Source organism: Myiozetetes cayanensis, unplaced genomic scaffold, assembly GCF_022539395.1.
Source record: "Myiozetetes cayanensis isolate MyiCay16 unplaced genomic scaffold, myiCay2020 scf19, whole genome shotgun sequence".
NCBI lineage: Eukaryota > Metazoa > Chordata > Aves > Passeriformes > Tyrannidae > Myiozetetes > Myiozetetes cayanensis.
The window spans coordinates 2,710,525-2,734,384 of record NW_026087400.1 but is presented as its reverse complement, the minus strand read 5'-3'; the positions used below and the strand labels follow the sequence as shown (position 1 = coordinate 2,734,384).

Below are 23,860 nucleotides of genomic sequence, written 5' to 3'. Positions count from 1 at the left end.
GTGGAGGATTTAAAGGACTATCCATGGGGCCTCCAAGAGGAAGGGCAAACTCACACACAAGTATGTGGATAAGTTCATCACCAGAGAACTCCTGGGCACAACCCATACCAGAGGGCATCTGCAGGCAGCATGACCTAAGAAGCACAGGTGAGCTACAAACATTTATCTTCAGCTCCCTCAAACATGGGCACAGTGCAGCCCCATGCTCGGAGTGAAGAATGCTGGAGACAGCCAAATTCCAACTCTGCCCATCTCCAACTTACCATGAAACCATAACACAGAAACTTAACTTCTGTGTACCTCAATGTTAACACCTTTCAAACAGGGATTAACCTCCCTGACCGTGGATGATACACTGCAAGGAAGGCGCTCAGGGACTGTGCCACACCACACATGAAGCACTGCTAGGACAGCGCTGCCACCCTGGATCCCTTCCACCCCTCCCACCCAGCCCACCAGTCTCCCTGTGGCAGAGGGGGCGTGTGGGAATTACTCACAGATAACTGCTGAAGCAGCACATCGATCCCATCCAGCTCCCCAAGCAATTCTCTGTTGTCTAGACGGAGGGGGGGGGGGGAAAGGGGGAAAAGAGAGAGAAAAATGAAGCTAACTGTCAGATTTTACAGCCATCTAACACTGATACATCAGCAAACAAAATCAATACAGCTTGACAGAGCACAAAAGCTGCAGAGAAAGAGGGTAGAGGCAAGGGAGCACACAGGGCAGAAAGAGTCAGCAAAGGAGAGCTGGAAGCAGAAAAGGGCTGCTGTGATCTGGGAGAAGCCTGGATCTTGCCCCCACAGACAGCAACACCACGGGCATGGCTCACCATCATTATTCTGGAGCAGAATTGCCAGCACCTCGCTGCAGTACAGCTTGTTGGCGTCAAAAGGCATCTTAGCCTGTGGGGGAAGGAACAAGAGACCCATCAGGGCACAGCTCTCCATGTCTCACTGATTTGAAGAACACATTAATCAAATCACCAAAGGTATGAGCAACACTTAAGGCAAAACACAACAGCACTAAGTCTGCATTTTGCCTCAGTGACACAGGAGTAATAATTCTCTCTGATTCAGGGGTGATGGGGGTCAGCTGTGAGCTCATGCACATGTGTAGAATCTCCACTGTGATCCTTCCTGCTTCCCTACTGCAGTAGGTTTGGCCAACTTGGCTCAAAACCCCTGAGAACAGCCTGCAGTTGTTTGCAACATGGAATCTCCTTCCTGTGACAGATTTTCCACAATGTTACATGGGTGCATGGGGCTGATCCCTGTTCTGAAAGTCTGCACCCGTCAGCAAAACCAGAATTTCAGAACATACATCACAGTAACACTAAACAGAGACTGCCAGAGTTTCGTAGGAGGGTCAGTGTCACAGTCAGAACACGAGATGGGTTTCGCCTGCACAGTCACATAACTTCCATTTCAGACATTCCCTCCATACTCAAATACGCTAAAAAAAAAAAAATCGTAATGAAATCAAAACATTGAACTTGAACAAAAAAATCCCTGAAGTGGGTCCTGAACTGGATCCAATGTTTTTGCACGCTGCCAAAGCTGCTGCATCTACAGAAACAGACTGAACGTTAACCAATCAGATAATAATGCAAACCTGTTCACTGAGGGGATTCATAAAATAAAGCGAGTTTAAAAATCATCAGTTAACAGCTATTTCTATTCCACTGGTCAGGAGGGGAAAGAGCAGAAGAACTAGGCTTAAAGCAACTAATTTGTTGCTTTAAAAAAGCAACAAATTTTTTTCCCCAAACACACAGCTCTCCACAGCACAGTGGACAATCCTGCCTGTGCAGGACTCCGGGGACAATCATCCCACCCTGCTGCCACAGAGCAGGGCACAGTGCACAAGACACAGAAACATGGAAAGCAGGAAGACCCCAAATCCCAAAAGTTATTGACTTTTAATAAAACTTTTCATTATAAGTTACCCCAAACTGCTCTGCAGAGGACAGTATTTACAGCAACCAGATGACACCTGTAAGCAGCCCTTGGAGGAGAGGGGAAGGTGCTCAGTGCTGTAGAGCTCTGCCAGCTTCTGTCATGGGGTGACCAACTGCTGCCCTGCAAGTGCTGGGAAACAACATTCTGATCTCCCAAGTCTGCATCCAACATCACCAAACCCTGCCTGTGTTTGGAGAAGCCAGCTAGGAGCTCTCCACCCGAGCTTTCCGAGGCACCTCTGACTGTCATAATACAATTATGTGACCTGAAATGTTGTCAGAAAACAGCAATTCATGCTCTGTGCTGTGTGCCAGATGTCCTCACTGCCATCCAGACAGAACCCCGATCTTAAAACTCATCCCACAGACATCCCACAATGCTCTACCCAGCTGCCAAGATCCTGGGTTAATCCCAATCACATCTGTCAGGGCAAGAGATCTGAGACCAAGCACTGCCAAGAGCAAAGTGCCTGGAGAGGGGTTCATTAGCTCCCCACAACAGCATGCAGGCAAGAGAAAGCCCTGCCTGATCCCCCATCCCAAACCCAGGGATAACACAGCCAGGGCAAAGGACAGACATGCCCTGCATGAGCTTGGAATCCTCTTGAGCATTCATGTTCTGTGGCACCAAGCAGGGGAATCCTAGCTGGGATTATTTTGCTTGTCCAAGTTCCTCAGTCTTTCATCTGCCAGAATAATTCCAAGGCAGGCAGTAGTTCCTATCTGCCTGGACTAAAATTAACTACACTTTTTTTTTTTTTTTTTTTAGGAAAAGAATGTAATTACGTTACTGCCTGTAGTGAGAAATTACAGGTTACTTCTGCTAACAAGGATGTGAGGTGCACAGAAGGGCACCTGCACTTACACAGCTGATGGAGCATTTCTGGGATTCAGAGGCTTTCTAATCATGCAGACGTTTAAGCATGGAAGTACTAATGCCTTACTGACAGGGTTAGGGAACAGCCAGAATCTGTTTGCTAAATTTCCCTTGCTAGCTCTGTGAGATAGCTGAACTACCCATTCCTTTCCTACAGCATTTTCCATGGAATGTTTAGGCATCTTTTCACACAAGACAGAGTTAAACTGTGTAACTCATTGCCACAGGATGCAGAGCACGAAAAGTAGGTTTTAATTCAAAAGGCAATTAGATGAGTTGAAAGCAAAAGCTGCCCCCAGCAGCAATTAAACACAGGCAGCACTTAAAACTCAAAAAGAGTGAGAAACATGGGAAGCAAAGGCCATTAAATGGTTAATATCAGTGTCCCTGCTCACTGGTCAGCTTTTATATTCCTACACGTCTCAGCCATGGACTGGAAATCCACCCTACAAGAATCTCCATGTGAAAAGAAAAGAGAGACAACTTGTACTGCGAGGTGTTCATAAAGACAAGACAGAAGCGTGTCTGTTTAAACTAAAAAATCTGAGGACATAAACCCTGAATTATAACTTTTTGTCCTTAACTTGTTTTTTTACAAGGCACATGCAAGCAAAACTGGTTTATTTTAAGTGATGATTTCAGTTTGTGCTAACTGGTCTGCAGAAGGAAGGTGGGAAACCAGCTCACCTTCAGCCTCTTGAGCAGCCACTGCATGAGGCCCTGCTGTGCAGCCTCGGTGCACATCTCTGGCCGGAACTCTGCCATGTTCTCCACAATTCCTGAGAAGAATAACACAGAAAAAAGACATTTTTTTCCCCACCAAAAATTCCAAACCCTGTGTTTGTGGTCTCTCTCATTCTTCCAGTCTGGGGAGATTAGAATCCTGAATGAGTGCAAGGAGTGGATAATGGTCTGACTGCCAACAACACCCTGCAAACAAAGGTTCTGTGCTGTGCAAAGATCAGGGAGGCAATTTCCTTGAAATGCAAATGTTTTACTACCTAAAAGTTAAATATATTGCTAAAACAGAAACAAAGCACAGCTCCCAGATATGTACACAGTAAACACATGGCAGCAGAGTGCCTTCCTGGAGGGATTTAAAAGCTGTGTGATGTGGCACTTGGGGACATGGTTTTGTGGTGGCCTTGGCAGTGCTGGGGTAATAGCTGGACTCTGATCTTAGAGGGTTTTTCCAGCCTAAACAGTTCTGTGATTCCTGGTGCAGTGCTGTTTCATCCATGTATGTGCACTTCCCAACAAAACTAGTTTGGGAAGAACCACATTTCATGCAGCCAAGGGACAAACTCTGGCTCCAGGGAGCGGAGTTTATCACAAACCACAGAAAGAAGTGAGGGGCTGTACAGCAGCCACTTACCCAGGGTGTTGTGGACACCATCAGCTTCCTCTTTCACACTTTCATCGAGGCGCTCTAAATTCTGGACCAACAAGGCCACGACCTGGCCCTCCACCTAAATCCCCAGGGTCACAGGAAACACAAAAAGATCAGAAACAAGGCTGAAAAAAGGAAGATAAATTAGCAAGAATGGCAGGAGGGGTTAATAAATAATAAAAATCAAAAAGCCCTACTGAAACACCCTGCCAGAGGCACGATCAGAAGACGTGAACAACTCTGCTGGAAAATCTCAGAGGAAGCGAAGGAATCATCCAGTAAATCTGTGGCTATGTTTGTCCTAATTAATTAAACAACTTTTGTGTTTCAGATTAAACAGAAAACCATCAGGATGTAAACTTGCACCTTGTTACAGTCTTATTTCCTGAACCAGCCTGACTGATTCATAATCCCTCAGAATTCTCAAGCATGAGGTGCACAAACCACCGTGGACAGGAGAACTGTCAGCTCTGTGAGCAGCTCCACTCTCAGCTGGTCACTGCTGTCTGCCTACCTTGCTCTTGTACCTTCCACCCTAACAGGTACAAAAAGCTGACAGAGCAACACTCACACCCTCAGCTCCGAACCCAAAAGCTGAACAATCACCAGCTGAAGTCCTGCATTTAAATCCCCTCGAGATGAATGCACCAAGTGGACTTACATGAGCTAAGGAAAGCCAGACAGCCCCAGGGCAAGGGGGAGTCCCCAGATCACAGAGCCACAAATACACCTTTAAAGCTTCAACTGGACAGAGTCCAGCTTGAATCACGAACTTTCTGTTGTGGATATGAGCTTGGAAGTTAAAATAACATTTCCAATTCCAACACTGTTAACCAGCTTTGGGACCCAGTGAACATGAGGCAAAAAACAAGTATGGGTTGCTGTGGAATACAATGCCACAATCTTCAGTGATACCCTACAACCTTACACCTACTTGCTTTGAAAAAAAAAATTAATCTAAAAAGCAGATATCTAAACATTTCTCCCAAGATAGGCCTGACCTGTTTCTTTCAAAGAGGACAATGAAAACTCTAAAACTTGGCTTTTATCAGTGGGCTGGTGACAAGGAAAACAGAGAAAGAACTTCACTTGATTTAGTACCTCTCTGCACATTTTATTGAAAATGTCTTCTCTAGCAGCTCCTCTCTCCCATTTCATTCACCCAGCAATCTCCCCACCAAGGCACAGTAATTAACAACAGCCCAGAGGCCAGCTGGAGGAAACAGGCTCCAGGCACTGTCATTAACCTTGGAAGGTAACATTATAGTGACTGGACAAGAAGGATTGTAGGAGAAAACAGAGTAGCCAAACAAAGCAAACAAAAGAAAAACTGTAATTCCCTGTCTTCCAATTTCAACACAATAGTTACAGACCCAGACACAGCCACAGCGACCCACAAACGCAGCGATTCGTCAGCAGAAGCTGCCCCAAGGTAGGACAAACCTGCAAATCTCAGGTTTGGCTGGGCATCACTTGTCTGGAGGGCTTCTGCCTGGTTCTGCATCCACCTCCCACAGCTGGGGAGCAGGACACAACCAGCACAAACACCAGAAAGAGGAGAAATCCACCCCTACAGAGGCCAAGAGGCACTCGGAGAGTTAACAGTGCAGGGAGGACTCAATATCAACCAATGCATCTCCTACTGCACGTAGGTAATTTTCTGGTGTGGTTCAATCTCCACACCAAAAAGCATCTTTATGTCTAAAACCTCCTTCCCCCTAAAGTGCATTAGCTCTGCTACATGAAAAATTTTCAGCTTTTACTTCTTGTTAAGAAAAATCCCATCCGTGCTGCAACAACAGATGTCCCAGTTCAAGCACAGAGTTTTGGGTTTGAATCAAGAGTTACTGGGTAGAAACCAATCAGTCTCCTGTGCAAGAAGTAAGACTGAAAGATCACAGTGGCATCACTGTCCTTCAGGTAACAGTCACTGCCACAAACTTCAGTTTTCCATGGGTGAACACAGGTCACCCTTTTCTGCAAGAGGGAAGGAAAATGCAAACAAAGCTCCTGATTTCAACAGGACGCTGCCCAAGTCACAAATATTATCACTTCCTTCTCCCTCCCTGCATGAGAAAATATCCCAGCCTACCCAAATTTTGTAATGGGAGTGTTCCTTCCAACAAAGAAGTGGTGTAGCAACATGCAAAAGCCGCCTACTCCCCAGACTCTGGCATTCCATCAAAAACACCCATGGTGATCCTCAGCACAGGTCTCAGGTACAGAAGAACAGCACTCCTCCTGGCTGCCTCCATGGTGATGCTGGTAGCACAGACACCCACAGCTGCAGAATGCAGGGTGGCTCAGTGCTCACTGCTGGGCTGTGACAGGCAGACTCTGAGGCACTGAAACAATCTGCAGTTTCCTACTTACGAGAGCGTCTATGAGGACTTCAGCTCCTTCTTCACTCTCATGGAGAGTATCTATATCAGTCAGCTCTTGCAGCAAGTCCACCACAGCTATGGAAACATGTGCTGGGTGTTAAGGACAACCAACAGGGAGGCAGACACATTTAATATCAAAAGCAGATGGCTCTTAGGCCAGTGTGTTCATGACACGACCCAAACAACTGGCAATACATTAGCAACTTATTTACAGTCCTACAGCAGCAGGGCACAGGATGTCAAGGGATAAAAGCACAGAGACTACTGCAGCAGACCCTCCCCTAAGCACCAAAATTATGGAATCCTAACAATTAGGAATCATAAAAACAAATGTGACTCTGTGCTTACTGTATCAGGCAATTTCACTGTTTCTTCGCAGTAGTTATTTTTTTTCTTTCTCCAATCAAACACGCTGGAGCTGCTATAACGAGGCAACCATCTTGCCTCGTCAAGATTGAACACGGGCAAAGAGGAACGAGTTATAATAACGTGATTTGGGTATTCTGCTCTCAGTGATAGCCCTGCTAACCTGACACACGCACACACCCCTAACGAGGGCACCGCCGGCAGCAGGAGCCATCACCCCCCTCTGCCCGGCCCAATTAGGGCAGCGCGCTCCTCCAACCGCAGCCCTCGCAGGAGCAGCAGAGCTTCTGCCAGCCCAATTTTCACTCATTAACTCCAGGCTGCACAACACACAGCTCCCCTGCCTGCTGCACGGCCCCCGTGTACGACGAGACGTATTCCAGCTCATTAGACCCACTTCCTTATTCTCTCAGACGCGCTGATCAATCCTGCCCACGTCCCAGGGGCAGAACAGGAGATGTGGTTTCCTGCATGTCCTAAATAACCACTCTGTGATGGATCTCTCTCAAGTGCCCAGGCTGACAAACCAGCTCCCAAGTCTCCTATTTGTGCATTTGCTCAGACACACAAGCAGCGACAGGAAAAGTATTTTCATCTGTCTCTTGCTAGTGAGGTTCAGTGGGGCTGGTGGAGAGGTGAGCTCTGCAGGAGAGAGCCTGGACCTTCTGCTGCACAAGCTGCAGGCGAGTCACCACCCTGTCACCAGTGTCACCTCAGCCATGTGACACTGCAGTGACGGAGGCTAATCACAGACTGCACTGCAGCAGCAGGAGCCAAACCAGCAAGTCAACAGAAGGAATTCTTACCTGCTCCTTGGCACTCAAAGGGCAACCTGCAGAGTATTTTGTTTAGGTATGGGCTTTCCCAATAAATAAGAGACCTTGATACGCTGGGCTTGGGAGAGAGGAGGACCACTGAGGTGGTCAGAGGGGCCCAGGACACGATGGATGAGGATTGATTGAGGGAACGGGGTTTGATCGACTCATGGAAGAGAAGACTCAGGGAGGAAGCAGCTGAAGATTTCTGCTGCCTCCTGGGTGCTACAAAGACAGCAGAACCAGGTTCTTCTGACAATGCACAGCAAAGAATTTCAGCAGCAGGGTTCATCTCACAGGGTATTCCTGTCTGGGGAGCTTCTGTTGAGGCTTGCAGTGAGAGTATCAGCTGCCCTATAAAATTTAAGGAGATAGAAAAGCAAAGCCTCGCTTGAAGCTTTCCCGTCTTCCATTAATAAAATCTTGTTGGTGATCATCTTTCATTCACATGTTTTGTTCAAAACTGCATGAATCATTCAGCAGATTATTTGCTCCCCCTGGACATTGCTTTTGTCTCCTTGCATTAGTCCCTCAAGACACCACATTTAAATGGCATCTGAAGAGCCATTTGTTTAGCTCTCTCCTTGAAGAACTCCTTTTAAAAATATTTTCCCATCTGTTTTAACACAAAACATCATTAGAAAACTTGAGCTGCATCAATTTGGTTTTATGTCTAGATGCTTCACTTTAATAGTGCTTCTACTCTGTATATAAGCAGCAGAAGCACAACTACATCTCTGACCTGCTTCCAATGGATCTCCAAACACTTCAGTAATTTTACAACAAGAAATATACTTTTCCCAAAATTGCAATTCTCAGGCCAAATTCCTACCCCTAAACTCACTGACAGGAAAGTTGCAAACCAAATAAAAAAACAAGTTCACAGTGGAAACCCTGACAAGTCTTTGACAGCAGCAGTGACCCCAGGACACAGCTTTTCATGGCTGACAGGACAAAGCAAGCTGTGCACTTCAGCTGGAAAACAGCTCTGCTATCCCAGTCAATATTCCCACAGTTCATTTTTTCCATGTGACTGGGAAATTCAGTATAGCAGTGCATAGTACATAAAAACTCTGAGGTGTCTGGTAAAAAGTAAGTAACAAAACTACAGCAGCCACGAAATTGGTTTTGCATGGGAGGAGCTTCCCCCAGCACAACATCCACTGTTAACGGTTACTGGAGAGCCATTTCCTTACAGATCTTGGATAAGGGAAGCTGTGGGGTTTGCTGCTTTACAGGGACCAACACTCACCACATCAAGGTTCCAACAGATGGCATGTTAAAATACCCAAACACATAAGCAGTGCTCTCTAATATAAACCGGCAAGCAATGAAATATTTATGTTTTGGTTTTAGCTTCTGATCACTGCACCCACTTAGAAAGAATGAATTATGAATTCTCAACAGACAGTGCTGTGAGGAAAAGTGCTAAAAAAGAAAACCAAGATCTGTGCATCAGACCACAACGTTCAGCACTAACAGGCCTTTTCACATTGTATATTCCACAACACCTCAGGAAAGCTGGTAAGTGTTATCTTCTGCTTTGCACATAAAGAAGTAAGGAATAAATGACTTTCCTAAGGCCATGGATCAATAAAAAGGGAAAAAGAAAAGCCTGCTGGAGACCCAAGTCGACATCTAGTGCCCTTTCCATGGGGCTTCAGTGCTCCGTCCACTCACTAATGTTTGTCAGGTCACAGACATGGGATCTCCCAAGTCATGCCACAATTTTTCAGCTTAATCTGCAGAATATTTTACAAGCAATGTGGGCTGAGCTCTGCTTTAACAGACTCCACAGTGGTGAGCCAGGCATAGTTCCAGTTATCAGCTGACAGCTGAGGATCAAGACACCAGGATACTCAAAAATATGACGTTGTTTTTGATTAAAACTACCAATATCTTCAACAGTAGAGACAGGAAGCTGTCTCTGAGGTGTCCTCAGATCTTCAGAGATATGAGAACCAGGTGCACATAGGGATCAGATTCAGTGACACCAGAACTCACTGATCATGGAGGTGTCTCTGGATATGAACTTAATCAGAGGGGCCACCTGCAGCCTCGAGCTCTGTGCACACCAAACTAAAGGTATGGGCCCGTGAAGAGTCTGTCACATTTACAAACTGAGGTGTAGCATGTGGTGAGCTGCCAGCCTGATAGCTCTGCTCTCATCAAAAAGGGGTAAATGAGTTTAATTTTCACTGGGGCTATTCCAGGCATGGTTTGTACAGTCTGAGGTTATCACTGCTAAGCCCAGGCCTTCAACTTCTCCTCTGCTGCTCATCTGTTCACACTCTCACACCACCACTCAAAACTAGATGAAAGGATCATAAAACAAGAAAGGAGAATAACAGCACTGAAAAAAATTCCAAATCAATATTACTTGAACAAAGAAGACTTTCACTGGGAAAAAAGACAACCAACACCTAAATTCAGTGTGGTGGGAAGAAGAGAAAAACACCTACAGGAGCCTGGGAAAGTGGATATGAGAGATTACAGAAAAGTCTGTAGAAAGCCTCTCCCATGAGAGTTGCCCTGAGAGCTGAAGGATATCTGTGTTGTCGTGTCCCAGCAGCCCCAGCAGAGACTGCACAGCGTTCAGCTCCACCAGCAGGTGATACAGGCCGGGCATCGTCGCGATCACGTGCATTTCCTGGATGATGTCATTCAAATCCAGTTCCGACTCCATGAACCTGAGGCAAGACAAAAATGGTCAGTAAAAAGTGCAAGAAGAGACCACTACCTTCCAGGAGACACCAGGCAGGACTTGCCACCCCAGGGGCACATGGCCCTGGCATTTCTGATCCTCCCTGTCCTACACCAGCCCCTTGAAGTTTAATCCCACAGCAGGATAAGCCTTTCTGCTACATAATTTACACAGAGTAAATAAGCAGATTTGTTCCAATTCTGCAAATCAGTTGCAGAATTTCAATTAAAAAAAATCAAAATCGAGATGCTGTAGCTACACATGGTAAATCCTTGCATATAAAATAAATTCTGCAGAGCACGGCACCTTCCCTAGTTACCACACATTAGTATGTGGGTTGAAGCATGAGACTGAAGTCCTTAAAAATAATTTGGGTAAGGGGAAAGAACAGCAAACTGGACAAAATAAAATGGCACTCAAGTGTAGGAAGAAATCCCTTTAACCTGAATAACACCCTGAAGGGAGGAAGAGGCTCACTAGAACACACACACACATCTGGCTCTCTGTGCCCATTCTGCTCCTCACAGCACACGTAATTCTGTGACATGAAATTATTTCCTCCCCACACAGATCTCTGGCTCATATGCAAGCACAACATCTTCACATCAAATGATGGGATGAAACCTTTAATTATTGCCAACCATCCTCTTCGTGCTGGTGGCCATATTCTGGTCACACCAGAGTCTCAATAATGCCATCTTTAATTAACAACATCAATTTAGGAGAACTACGTGGCAATACCTGCTATTACATAAGCCTTATGTAACTGCAAATGTCTGTATATTCCAGAAGTTGACTTAGGGCTGAAACCTAGAATCAAAGGAAAAAAGCTGAGCACTATCTTACTTCTCTGGATTGTCAGGAAACTTGATCCGCAGCTCCTGGTTTTTGTAAGATCTCTTCTCAAAGGTGAGAATCATCTTCTTCACTGAACTTTCATCCAAAGGTTCCTCCTGACCAAATTGGAAAAAGCAGAAAAGTGAGCGAATTGGAGCAATTTACAGGGATGTGGTGGGACTGCAGCCGGGCCCAGAGCCCTCGGAACAAGCGGCCACCCCTGGGAGTCTCACGGCAGGGAGCTGCCAAACACGTCAAACACCATCACTACCCACTGACTTAGCCCAGCTCTGACCTAAAGCTGCTCTTCTACACCACTTATTACCTGGCACCACCAGAACACATGGAGGTTTTTTGTTTCTGAACAAAAAAAAGAACAAACCTGAGCTGGCAGCCTGTGCCCACGGAGAGTTTCTCTGCAGGAGTCCCTTGTGCTATTGCTTTTTGTAAGTCTACATTTAACTGCCCTGAGTTTATGTTCTTTCTCATTTTCCTCACTTGGATAAGCTTTCACTGCTATTTTAAAGCCTTTTTCTAAAGAAAAAAGAAATCAATCAATATTTTACTCTAGTAGTTTCTCTTTATTTTGTAAATGTTCCTAAGGTGTTTGTCAGTTGGCATTGGATATTTACTGTACAGCATTAATGTAACCTCAGCTGCCTCTCTGACAACTACAAGCATCATTCCTCTATTTTCCTTGTTTTATGATTTTAATGCACTTCTTTTATTAAAAAATTGATGATATAGATTTTTCCTGTGTAACCTCTTCCCTCTCTTCTGTTTGACTGCATTACAACCACTGTTTAAGAGAGGCTCTCAAAACAAAAGCCAGACCAGACCCCCTCACATCTTAAGCCAGTTTTTGTGTCCACCTCCTGCTCAGGATTAAATCAAGAGTTGCTCCTGGCTTTGAAGATTCTTTGGTCAGTGACTCTAAGCAGCAATCTGCTACGAGAGAGAAAAAACTCCATTTCTTCCCCAAACCCCATTACAATAACAACTCCAGTCCAGGCCTTCTGCTGTTATTGGATTTCCTTCATTCCTTTGCCCAACCTGTCTCATTGCCATCCCACTCATGTCACCACCCCATTCAGGGAATCAATACTACAGTGCCCAAAGCACATTCTTCCTGCAATGGGATTTCAACCCACACATGCTGACACTGCTTTCCTCTATTCCCTTTGATTTTTTGCTTCCTCTAACATGTATCACTACAATATCTCCATTAGGATCAGCTTTGTATCTTGTATTTCATTTGCATTCAGTCTCAGAGCGTCCTACAGATTAGCTTCTTCCCATCAAATTTACTGGGACAAAGCACATTTTAATGGCACTTATATTAACTGCAGTCCAAGGTAATAAACGAGAGATTTGAGTTCTAAAGAAACCTTTGACTTCCAGTCTTTAAAATGTCTGGCTGGGAGGACCCCACTTGACAAAGACGAGGGACTGGCACGCTGCAGGAATCCACAAGGCTCCAGCCAGTCAGGAGGACTCTTGGTTCTGTCCATCCATCCTCCCTGGAGCTCAAACGCTACAGAAATCCTGCATTATCTTTCCCTGCTATCAGCAACAACTGCCATGGCAATAGCTCAACATCAAAAAAGCGAGGGGGATTCTCAGAGATGGATGCTGGCAGTGCTGTATACAGAGGACAATGATATTTTACAAAGCTACATGATTCTGCAGTGGTGAATATCACTTGTTTTTTTATCAAACAGGACACGGGCAGCAGGAAGCAAATATCTCCCAGATTTATACCAATCCATGTGTCACATTTATAAAGTGATCTTTTCCCTGGCCCTTGGCAGAAAGGCCAATGCAGCATTGGATTTCTGTCTCTGAGGCTTGAAATCATTTACCCTTGACAGCTGCTACCCCCCTCCTCTGACCCAAGACCTTTCTTGTAGAGAAGAATGTTTGTTCATTTGCTGCTGCTGCACAGCTACAAAGAGGGGGAGAAGCTGCATGGCTGGGGGTACTGATGAGAACAATAGTCAGGAAACTGGCTAGAACACAGAAATATCGCTTAAAAATGTATTTTAGAAGGTGATTTGGGTATTCCCAGACCAAAACAGAGATGAGGCTTGAAAGCCCCCTCTCTTTTGCTCTCACTTCAAACCTTCAGCTGATATGTTTGAGAAATTTGAAATTAATTAATATGCTTCAGGGCAGGAAAGCAAAACCACAGCCTTAAGCTGCGTGAGGTACAGGAAAATCAAATTAGTCTCATCATCTACACGGTAAGAAATGGAAATCACGGAGAAGTGGTTCAGTGTTTAGTTTTTCTCTCATGGCTTAAGAGTTTGGTTATTCTCACTGCCTCTCCTTTCCCACAGGACTTACTTCTTCATCTTCCTCTTCTCCATCCCTCTCAATTATCTGAAGGAGTTTCTTCTTCTCATCATCAGTTTCTTCCAGTGCAGCAGACTCCTCTTCCCGGTGCCGACTGTGCTCTCGAGCACTGGCTTGTTTCCGACGCGCTTTGATTTCCTCTTCCTCTTCATCACGGGGTCTTTTTGTCCCTCTGTTGGGCTGAAGTCAGAGAAATGAATGAACACGAGACTTTGGTGGCCCCTTGCAAACCAGGACACCAATATCACAAACCATACAGAGGAAATTCTTACAAGTTGTTTAAAACATTTGCTTACACGACGCTTAACAACTCTGAAAACTGGAAAGGAAATTAATTTAGTGAAGTGGAACATCACATGAGTAGATGAATGCCTCTGCCAAGGGCTGTGTCAACATCCTACCTTGTTTGATCAATGGACGTGATTCATGGGAAAATATCTTCATAGGCAGCAAGGACAAGGAGTGCACAGACAAGGAGTGGTCGAACGGCCCCGCTCAGTGGGGTCATCAGGATCCCCAAATCTGCTGACTCAGCTGAGACAACCCCACATGTCACAGCCAGCAGACCAACACGCTCAGCAGACAGCAGGGAGAGATAATTTTTCACCCGTGACGTATATGGGGTTTTATTGAATTCCTGTGTGTGTCCCATTTCACCCCCATCCTTCTGTCTCAAGTTTGCTGACAGTGAAAGCAGAATCAGCCCAACTCGGCGTGGGCAGGTCAGGAGCATTGCTGCTGGCTGCAGCTCTGCAGGGGCTTGGCAGGGGATTAAACGCTGCCCAAACTGCCTTGGTTTGCTTGGAACCACCTATTATTTTATTCCACTATTTTATGTGATTGACAAAATTAAAGGTAATTCGCCAGGGACAAGAAAAAGTCCATTAACTCCAATCCCATGTTCTAATTTAGGCAGAAAGAAACGAAAGCATTTGCAGTAGAAGAAAAAATTCTCCCTTCAAAAACTACATTAAGTTTGGTCCAAAGAAAGATGCACAGGGAATAGGTGACAGTGCCATTGTCCTGCCAGGCCCAGCACGACTGTGGGCATCATGATGGGAATTTCCAGCTCCCTGGCAGGTTGGGAACCTTTGTGCTGCTGAGGGCAATAAACCTTCCAGGTTCATAAAGGAATCCTGCTGCAATTCCAGCAGCACAGCCCAGGGAACATTCATCCAGGGATTTACTGCAATACAAAGGACAAGCTGGCAAAGGAAAGCTCTTGTCCAAGAAAACACTGCTTTGGATGTTAAAAAAAAAATACAAATACTCCCCTAAAAGCCCTTGAGGAGTTAATTATAATTAAGAAGCAAATGGACAGCAGCCTGGCCAAGATCACCTTGTTTTCAGGGTTACCACGTTGTCATCACCTTAAGGAAGATGCAGAATCAAGTTTCCCAGACAACACATTAGCACAAATCAAAGCTCTAGCTGCTTTCTCCCAGGCAGATCTGTTCAAGCCCTGTTATCTGTCTCCTTTCCCCCTACATCTTCTCTGCCATTTCCATTACAGATGGTACATTCCTGACTTAAAACTCTTCTAAAGTGCCTCCATGCACTTTTAAAGCAGTTACTCAGCTCGTAATTCAATAGCCATGATGTGGAAGCATACCCGGAGATTCTGTGAAATGAAAAATTTATTTGCTAGGAGGGTTTTGTGGATTGGGTTTGGTTTTTTTTTTTTTATTAAAGCATATTCCTATTACTTATCTTCTAGGTACATTAAAAAATAATTTCACGTGGATCCATTTGGAAACAAATGTGCCATTGACAACAACCAATAATTCAAACGCTCCTGAGCAACCAGCGACCCAATAAAGAAAAGAACAACGAGAAAGGTGCTCTTCTAAATGATACAATCTAAGGAAAAAGCTTCAGAAATCCATATTCCTTCCTCAGTGCCCTCGATGGCACACAGATCCCTGCCCTTCTTATGCCCTTCCACTCACTCCTCAATAACACCCAACTCATCGTAAACCACCTCTGACAGATTAATGCCACACACACAGATTCACCAATTAGTGACATAAAGTGCTGAAATTCACCACAAAATCCCAACAAGATTTGCCTTGGACGTTCCCAGTCTGGGGAGTCGGAATCTCATTCCTCACTCTGATTCCTGAACGCCAAAAAGGACCAAAGCCGCGGTAAGCCTGAGGTGTCACGAGAGGCCGAAGGAGCTGGGGAGTCTGTGACACACAAAGTCGTGCCACAGGAAGGGACGAAATCCCCAATCAAAGCTCCACCACGAAACCCACTCCCATTTCCTCCATAACTCTCGGTATCAGGATTCACACCCTGCTTCCACCTCAGTTACTGCACCCCTTTTTTTTGTATTTATGCCTCGTTGGGGGAGGCTCTGGAACACAACAGAGTCATTATGATCAATCACCGTGTGCGCTCATTAGCGCTGCCAGCAGCCCGGCAATAGGCAGTAATTGAATTCCGGGCAAACGCTATTAAGCAGCATTAAGGCTTTGCCTCTCTCCTTATTGATGTTATGCAAAACCTCCCTTAGAATATTCCCCTTTTCCCAACCAGCGCCATTAAAGCCGCAAAAACCAGGGCCGAAGCAGAACACCTGGGTCCTGCTCATCCCACAGTCAGGAACAACTGATTTAAGGCAGGCATTAGTTCCTGTTCATCGACTGTCATCTTGGCTTTGCATTTGTGTTTTCCGAAGGGCTGTTACCAGCCAGCAAGAATTAAGCCCCTGCCTGGTGCATTTCGCTCAGCAAACACATATATTGTGTCCAAACACGTTTGTTTAACCAATTCCACAGCTTCACACATATCTACAAGAAGGGGTTTTTTTTGCCTTCCTGGTAGAAAAGAGAAAGTTAATCATCTGATAAAGAAAATGTGGGGTTTTGTACTCAGTTGTGCTGAGGTGAACCTGGCAAGAAGATGGAATTCATTAAAAAATGCACAAGAAAAGCATTTTAAAATTGTTTTGTTAGCTAAGCTTAATTCTGTTCCTGTTGAATGCAGGGCATTCACAGTGATTTATTCAGAAGCCATTTTCATTTAAATCTAACACTGATATCCCCACACAAAAACCAATGAATACAAAAGGGTTTAAAAAAAAGCTGCTGTTTATAAAATATGATAAAATAAACAAAAGCTGGTGATCGGGAAAGGGAGAATTATCTTTCCCTTTCTCTTCTAGTCCCAGAGCTGTAGTGGCTCTGCCTGTTACTTGATATACCCTGAGTTGTCACTGCCTGGGGCTGAGCCTTTGGGCACAGACTTTCTCCAAAAACACTCCTGACACTGGTCCTGGTCTGTGCACAGCCAGGTAAGGCAGAGCCTCATGTGCCACGAGAGACACGAAAAAAACGTCCTAAATCAAAGCACAATGACCTGCCAGGGCCCCTGGGCTCCCTCCAAGCAGTGACTGCACATTAATATCAAGTTAAGTACCCCACAGAACCTGAACACACATTGCTCAGGCCCCTGATTGCCTCAGCCTTCACCAAAACATCAGGAATGGTTTAGAGAAGTCTTGGTAGTTTCATATTACTCAGGAGATACTCAGGAGTTTCATATTACTAAGGTATCTGTTTTGCAAGTAACCTCGTTACTGTGAAGCTCAGAAATTATTTGTTAATGAAATCTGAAATAAATCTTCATAAATGATGCAGTTTCTTCTCTGCCCACGTCCCAGCCCGCTCCGAAAGTGACGCACCAGCTGTCAGTCTGGAATCCTAAAAACAAGCCCAAATCTCCAGAGGCATCTTCAATAACTTCCTAATTTTGTTTCCAATGTTTGTGATAAACCAGGCTACCATCAATCTCACTTTCCCTTGTTTTTCCTTCCTGAAGCACAACAGTTCTCAGTGGTGCAGGATCTGAGCGCTAAAACCTGGAGGAACCGGAACCAGGAAAATCCAGAAATCTCTGTGAGATTCAACAGCTCCAAAATCACACAAACTGAGGCAAATGCAATGACAGGTGCACACTGTACCCACATGGACATAGACTATCAATTTCACAGAACCCCTGTGTCCTCCAGCCTCGATCATGAGGTTCCAAACTGCCTGAGGAGCCCCTCAGGAAGGCACAGGACCAGGATCTTCCCTGACAGATGCTTACAACGCTCTGCTTTGGTGGCCAAAGACAACACACTGGGAAGTAAACTAAAGATTCACTTGTAACCCTGTGAGAGCACCAAGACAAGTCTGGCAGCGTGGGGCTGTACTCCCAGGAGCAGAGTTGGTGTCAGCTCCTTGTTTCAACCTGCCAGCAGGAGAGGAGTTACTGGAGTCATAATGCTGTAAGTAGTCAATGACCTGCTCAGCTGCGCTGCCCCTGCCATCAAACGCATCCATTACCCTGCAAACTGACAGTAAATTATCTGTACCAGCAGCAGAAATGATGATGTGCCTCCATGGATACAGAGATCCACGCGCTGCACTCAACCCACTCAGACAGCGGGGAGATCACCCAGCCCGGCGCAGTCTGACCTCACCCCATTAGTTACTGCTTCTCCTGCTATTTGATTTGACTAATATCCCATTTTAAAAAAAAAAATTAGCAATTTGCAACGATCACTCACAATGATGAAGTCTGCCTTTAATGAGAACTCAAATAATCTCCCTTATTCCCTCCCAAGACAACCGAAAGAGGACTCTGAATAGCCCCGGATTTGGCTCTGTCCCCTTAATTACCCTCCAGAATCTGAGACCTAACACGGAGGATCTGGGCAAACAGCAGCAATATTTAATCATCACTTTAGACCATCTGCAACTGTTTTGCTGCAACACGTAAAGTTTATGCGTTCCTGAGCTTTGTATAAACTGCCAGGTGCTGTTTAATTGTATTTTTTTGTTGCAAGAGGTTCCTTTTCCCGTCCTGGCAGGCACTTGGTGCTGAATCGGTGGCACAGTGCCTGCAGTCTTCCACGCCAAATTCGGCACCGAGGGAGAACATCTTCTTGCTGAAGCAAGGGCACAGATTACACATTTAGAGGAGAAAATTCAAAACAGCGTAAGGGAAAAGCAATTATTTTGGGTTGTGCTGAGGGAGGCTGAGAAGCCCAATTCATTTGCAGCAAGAGATTAAAATCAGGAGAGCTGAGGAGCCCACACCACCCCCCCACCAACAGCCAGTGCCACTCCTGCAGTGAGGACAAACAAGGACACCTTGAGCCAGCCCAGAGCAGGGAAGCTCCCAGATCCAGGGCTGGAGTGGGCCAGGAGCTGCTGGGAGAGCTGCCAAGCCACCCTCCTCTGGCCACCATCCCCTGGCCATCTTCCTCATGCCACCCTCCCCGAAGACAGACACCCTACCCACAGGATGGGAAAATCTGCTGTTTCCAACTATTTCTTTCCCTATCTCCCAGCCAGAAATGTCATCATAGGAGGGGATCTCATTTTCTCAGAACCAGAGCTAATTCACCTGCCTCCCGCTCCTTCAATCACCATTTCACCTGGTCCTGGAGGTCAGAATTCAACAACACCCCAATCCAACGGCTAACCCTCCAGGACCCATTTCAGCAGCTGGTGGAAAGCCGCAGAATGTTTTTCCTCATGGCTAAGAACGATTTCAGCAGCAAGGAAGGAAATTAAAACTCAGATCCCCGGCAGCCAAGCAGCATTTCTTCACCTCCACAGAACACAGACCCTGCTCTCACAGGCAATCAGCCCTTGCCATGTTCAGAGCTCATCCAAGGGGAAGCTGTGCCACATCCAAGTGAGCAAAGGCAAGAGGAGGGACACTCCCCCCCCTCCAGAGTGGGAGCTGTATATTGTATTATCAGGTATTTTCCAGATGAAGACCACCTACATTAAAAGTGCACATTTGCTTAGCTAAACCACGTGTTCCATGGTATCTCCTTGTAACAATGGAGATTTCCTCAGGTGTTTTCTTCAGTGGTATGATTTCCAACATTTATGTCACATTCTCTTGCATATGTAAAAAAAATAACCCATCATAAATAAATTGAGAAACAACTCAGAGAAGTCTTTAAAAAACAGAGGTGTCTGATTTGCATTTGCACACACACATTTGTCACCTTCTCAGAGCGAGAGAAAAAGCCAACAAACAAATCCCCAAACCAGAACCTGGTTAAAAGAATTTCAAAGTCCAAGTTTGCCTCCCTGTGCCTCAACCTGCATCCCAGACATTGCTACCCTTTGGAGAAGGCTAAAGGATTAAAGGAACATGAGGAATGACAATTCTAATTTGATACGGAGAAATCACAAAAAAAAAAAAAATGATAAGAGAAACACAGAAGTGGAGCAGATCTCAGAGCAGCAGGGGAAGGATGTGAAAGGATGCTCGAGTAACACGTGGGAAATGTCCTGGAGATTATCAAGGAGGAATCCAGAGGAGCTCCAGAGCACTTCGACACCACTGGGAAAAACGATGAGGAACTTCTCAAACCCAACTGCAGCTTTCCCTCTTTCCCCTGAGCATCTCAAAACATCACACCCCCAGAACAGGGACTGCTCCTTCCACCCCTGTGTCCCGCAGGCACACCGGGACGGGCTGGGAGCAGGGAGCTCCATAAGGAATCCCGTGCTCCCAGCTCAAGGGCAGAACTGCCCACGGAACTCCCACCCCCAGGGGGAGGGAGGTCACCAGGGTGTTTTCAGTTCCAGGGGTGTTTTCCCTCACCCAGGAAACCCCACGGCTCCAGCTGGGCTGAGAACCGAACCGCAACCAACACCACCACAGCAAAACCACCAAAACGCCACCGCAAACTGGCAAACTCCTTATTGACCCACGGGGAACCCCCAAATCTCCCCCACCCGGGGCAATAAATCCCCGCAGCGGACACGGACAGACCCCGCACACAGAGAACACCCAAAGGCCACGCCGCGAGAGGAGCAAAACGCTGCGAGTAGAGGGGAACTTCTGTGAGGGAAACTTTTCAAAAGAGACTTCGGTAAAAATGAAATTAAGTGGGGCTCGTCGTGAAACGGGGAGGGAAAGGACGCGGAGCGAGCTCAGGCCTCGCTCCGGGGAACCCTCCGGCCCGCCCGCGGCAGAAGCGGCGCAGGAAGAGCCGGGGCCTCGGGGGAGCCCCCGGTAAGCGGGTCCCAAGGGCGCGGAGAGCCTCCCAAAAACCTGGCGAGGCCGCAACGGGATCCTGTGCGAACGCACCGAGCAGGCCCCGCACGGCGGCGGGGCTGGAGCGGCACCGGGCCGGGAGCTGCCACCGCAGCGCGGCCACGGAGACCCCTAACAACCCTCGTCCGGGCCGCCCCGCCCCTTTCCCCCGCGCTCACCTGGTAGCTGAGCAGCTCCCCCACGTCCATCGCTCCCGCCGGGCCCGCACCGGGAACCGCCCGCCCAGCACCGGGGCCGCGCGACACTCTGCCGTAAAGCAGCGCCGGCGGGGCGGGGGGGGAGCTGCCACACTGCCGTAAAGCGACTCTGGCCAGCCTTGCTGCAAAGCGCTAAGCGGGGAGGGTGCCACACCGCCGTAAAGCAGCGCGGGGATGTCGCAAAAGGGAGGGAGCAGAGGGGACGGGAGACCCCCGGGCCGGGACCACCCTGGGGACCCTCGGGGGCTCAGGGCACGGCCCGGCCCCGGAGCCGCCCCAGGACATCCCGCCAGGCCCCTGGTGCCGCTTGGGGACTCAGGAGGAGGGTGGGACCCCCACTCCCCTCGGTGACCCCGACCCCTGGGAGACCCTCCCTGCCCCACGGGCACAAGGGGGATCGAGGGTCGTGTCCCGACCCCGGCGGTGCCACCCCCCTTGCTGCAAAGTGTGGCACGTGGAAGAGTTTTTCTTAATAAAGGCTGTTCTTTGATGCTCGGTCTTTTGCAGCTTCCCAGCCTGATCGACAAGAAGGGAGGTTTAATCCCTGAAAGAGCGGCCAGCGGGCTCCGAGTGATGTCCAGCTGTTAAAAAACAAAGCCAAATTACTTGTTGTTAGAGTTGCCTTGTTGAGGTTTAGGGCTGGACGTGCTCCAGCAGCGTCAGAGCTAGGGGGAGGTTAGCAAAGCTCGGGAAAGAAGGAGAGCGGTCACAAAGAATGCGGAATTTATGGGACATCTTGGCAGAGCTCCCGAGGAAGAAACCAATAGACCCAAACTCAGCAAGTGTGATGAAATCAGCCCCAGCTGGGTGAAAGGTGATTCTGGCAGGGGGATGTTGTGACCACCCACTCACAGGCTGTGACCCAAGAAACCCCCTGACCCCAAAAGAACAGCAAGGCTGGGCATGGGGACTGATTAGCAGGAGAATCATTAACCACCAAACAGAACACTAATTAACAAGAGAGCTATGTAACTCGCAGCCAATGAACACCAATTCCTTTGTTTGCTAAAATGTGTATATAATAAAAGAACTTTAGATAGTCGGTGTGTGCTTGGTTCGTGGAATTCCACGGGGCAGCCAGGCTTGTGCAGCTCTGGGATAAACAATCAGTGTCTCCCTCGAGTGTTTAATTATTGGCTTGTTGCACACTGGGTAAAGAACCCGATTTTTGTGGACAACATCCAGAGCCAGGCACTGTTGGGACTGGAGCTGCTGTCCCTGAAATACCCAACAAAGCCCCCCTGGAGCTGCCCCAGGGGGACACCCAAAATCGGAGCTTTCTCGTGACGCGTTTTTCCATAACCTTCTAAAAAATGCTTCCCCGGGGCTGAGCCAGGCTCGGGAATGCAGGAGGCCGTTTGCCAGCGTTTATTGACAACACATTTCTATTTATACCCAGCGTCATTAACCGCTGTCACCTTGAAAACAGGCCAATAACCGAGCTCTGAGTGCGGCAGGAGGGACGTGACGGCCCCTCTGTTCGCTGAGGTCGTGACAAACCGTCCTGTAACTCCACAAAAGACACAGAACCCCGGGCAGACAGAGGCATTTCTCAATTTAACAAATATGAATAATTAGGAGAGAGCGTCAACTCGGCCAAAAATCCCCCTGAATTTATTTCAGCTGCGCTTAAAAAAAAAAAAACGGTTTCGAGCTAAAGGAGTTTTTCATAACGATCGCAGCATTTACGCAGTTATCTCAGCAGGAGTCTGGTTTGAGAACACTCAGGAAATTAAAAATATATATAATGTTTTCGAAGGAGTCCTCGCATCCCCCCGTTGTTTCAAGAAAATATAGGAGATCAGTCATGGCAAAATTAACTCAACAAATCTGCATGTTAAAGATGAGATAAATAGAAGATAATTATGGGCTCATCTGGCTTTGGGGTGTTGAGTGTTCAGATAATTCCCCAGCTGTGAAACCACCAAATTGGCAGACCCTCCAGGGGTACTGGTATATACTGGGAACAGGATTCAGCTACTGGGAAGTCTGACACCCTCCCCTCCTAGAGACAACCATGATGATCTTCAGCTAGGAGAAAACCTCCAAGTTGAGTGTGGCCAGCAAGGCCAGCACCTCCCACCTCAAGCTTCTTGTTAGACCAAGGGGCAGAAAACATTCGATTCACCTCCCTGGGAGGACTCAAGGCCAGAAGGGGACATTAAAAAAAAACCAAAATCAGGAATTTTAGGAACTGAGAGGCCACGTTGCTACCCAGGAAACCCAATTCTCACCCTGTCCTGCAGGGCAGGATTCGATAATGGGGCTTTTATCCAATAAGGGCAGCTGGAGCACAGGGACAATCTACTGAACTGAGAAGTGAAACCGGGAGCAAAATCAGAGTATTAAAAAAGCTCTCAAGGAAATAAATGAAGGGTGGGGATGAGTGGCCACCCTGCATGGTGGGTGCTGCATGGCACCAGCCTTTCCCAGCTGGAGCAAGCAGCAAAGTTGGGCCAGGAGCTGGAGCAAACCCTGGCACTTGCCTCGGTCAGGAGAGTGAGGACCCCGGAAATCCTGGCTCCGTGTCCCCGGGGGACCCACCTTCCACAGGGGCTGTGGGTTCATCCCCAGCGCTGCCCATGTTCCTGGACCTTTCCTGACCCTTCTCCCTGAGGATGGGGATAAGCCCCAGGCAGTGCCACAGTCCCAGTATGGAAACACTGATCTCTCACGCCGGCACGGCGGGGCTGCAGGGGATGCTCAGAACCACGGCTGGGAAGGGGGGGAGGAAGAGATGAGGAGGAGAATCCTGGCTTAATTTTATTCCGAGTTCAGGTTTCAACCCAGATGCCTCGAGATCTAATTCCGAATAAATAATTGTACTGAGTAACCCAGGTCCCCCGGTGATTAACTAAACACACTGAGGCTCGCTGAAATTGAATTAGTGGTGTGCACTCA

General features: G+C 47.2%; 1 protein-coding gene across 1 annotated transcript in view; it reads right to left on the bottom strand.

Moving 5' to 3' along the window:
- CTNNBL1 (catenin beta like 1) overlaps positions 1–21,035 on the bottom strand; it is a 46,980-nt gene extending 25,945 nt beyond the window's left edge. Inside the window, exons 1-9 of the mRNA XM_050313617.1 lie at positions 20,921–21,035; positions 13,677–13,865; positions 11,340–11,446; positions 10,340–10,479; positions 6,598–6,695; positions 4,210–4,303; positions 3,522–3,613; positions 830–902; positions 498–556 (exon numbers count right to left, since the gene is read on the bottom strand). Coding sequence (XP_050169574.1) covers positions 498–556; positions 830–902; positions 3,522–3,613; positions 4,210–4,303; positions 6,598–6,695; positions 10,340–10,479; positions 11,340–11,446; positions 13,677–13,865; positions 20,921–20,950 — 882 coding nt within the window. The 5' untranslated portion in view covers positions 20,951–21,035. The remainder of the gene's footprint in view (positions 1–497; positions 557–829; positions 903–3,521; positions 3,614–4,209; positions 4,304–6,597; positions 6,696–10,339; positions 10,480–11,339; positions 11,447–13,676; positions 13,866–20,920) is intronic.
- Between the last annotated feature and the right edge of the window lie 2,825 nt (positions 21,036–23,860).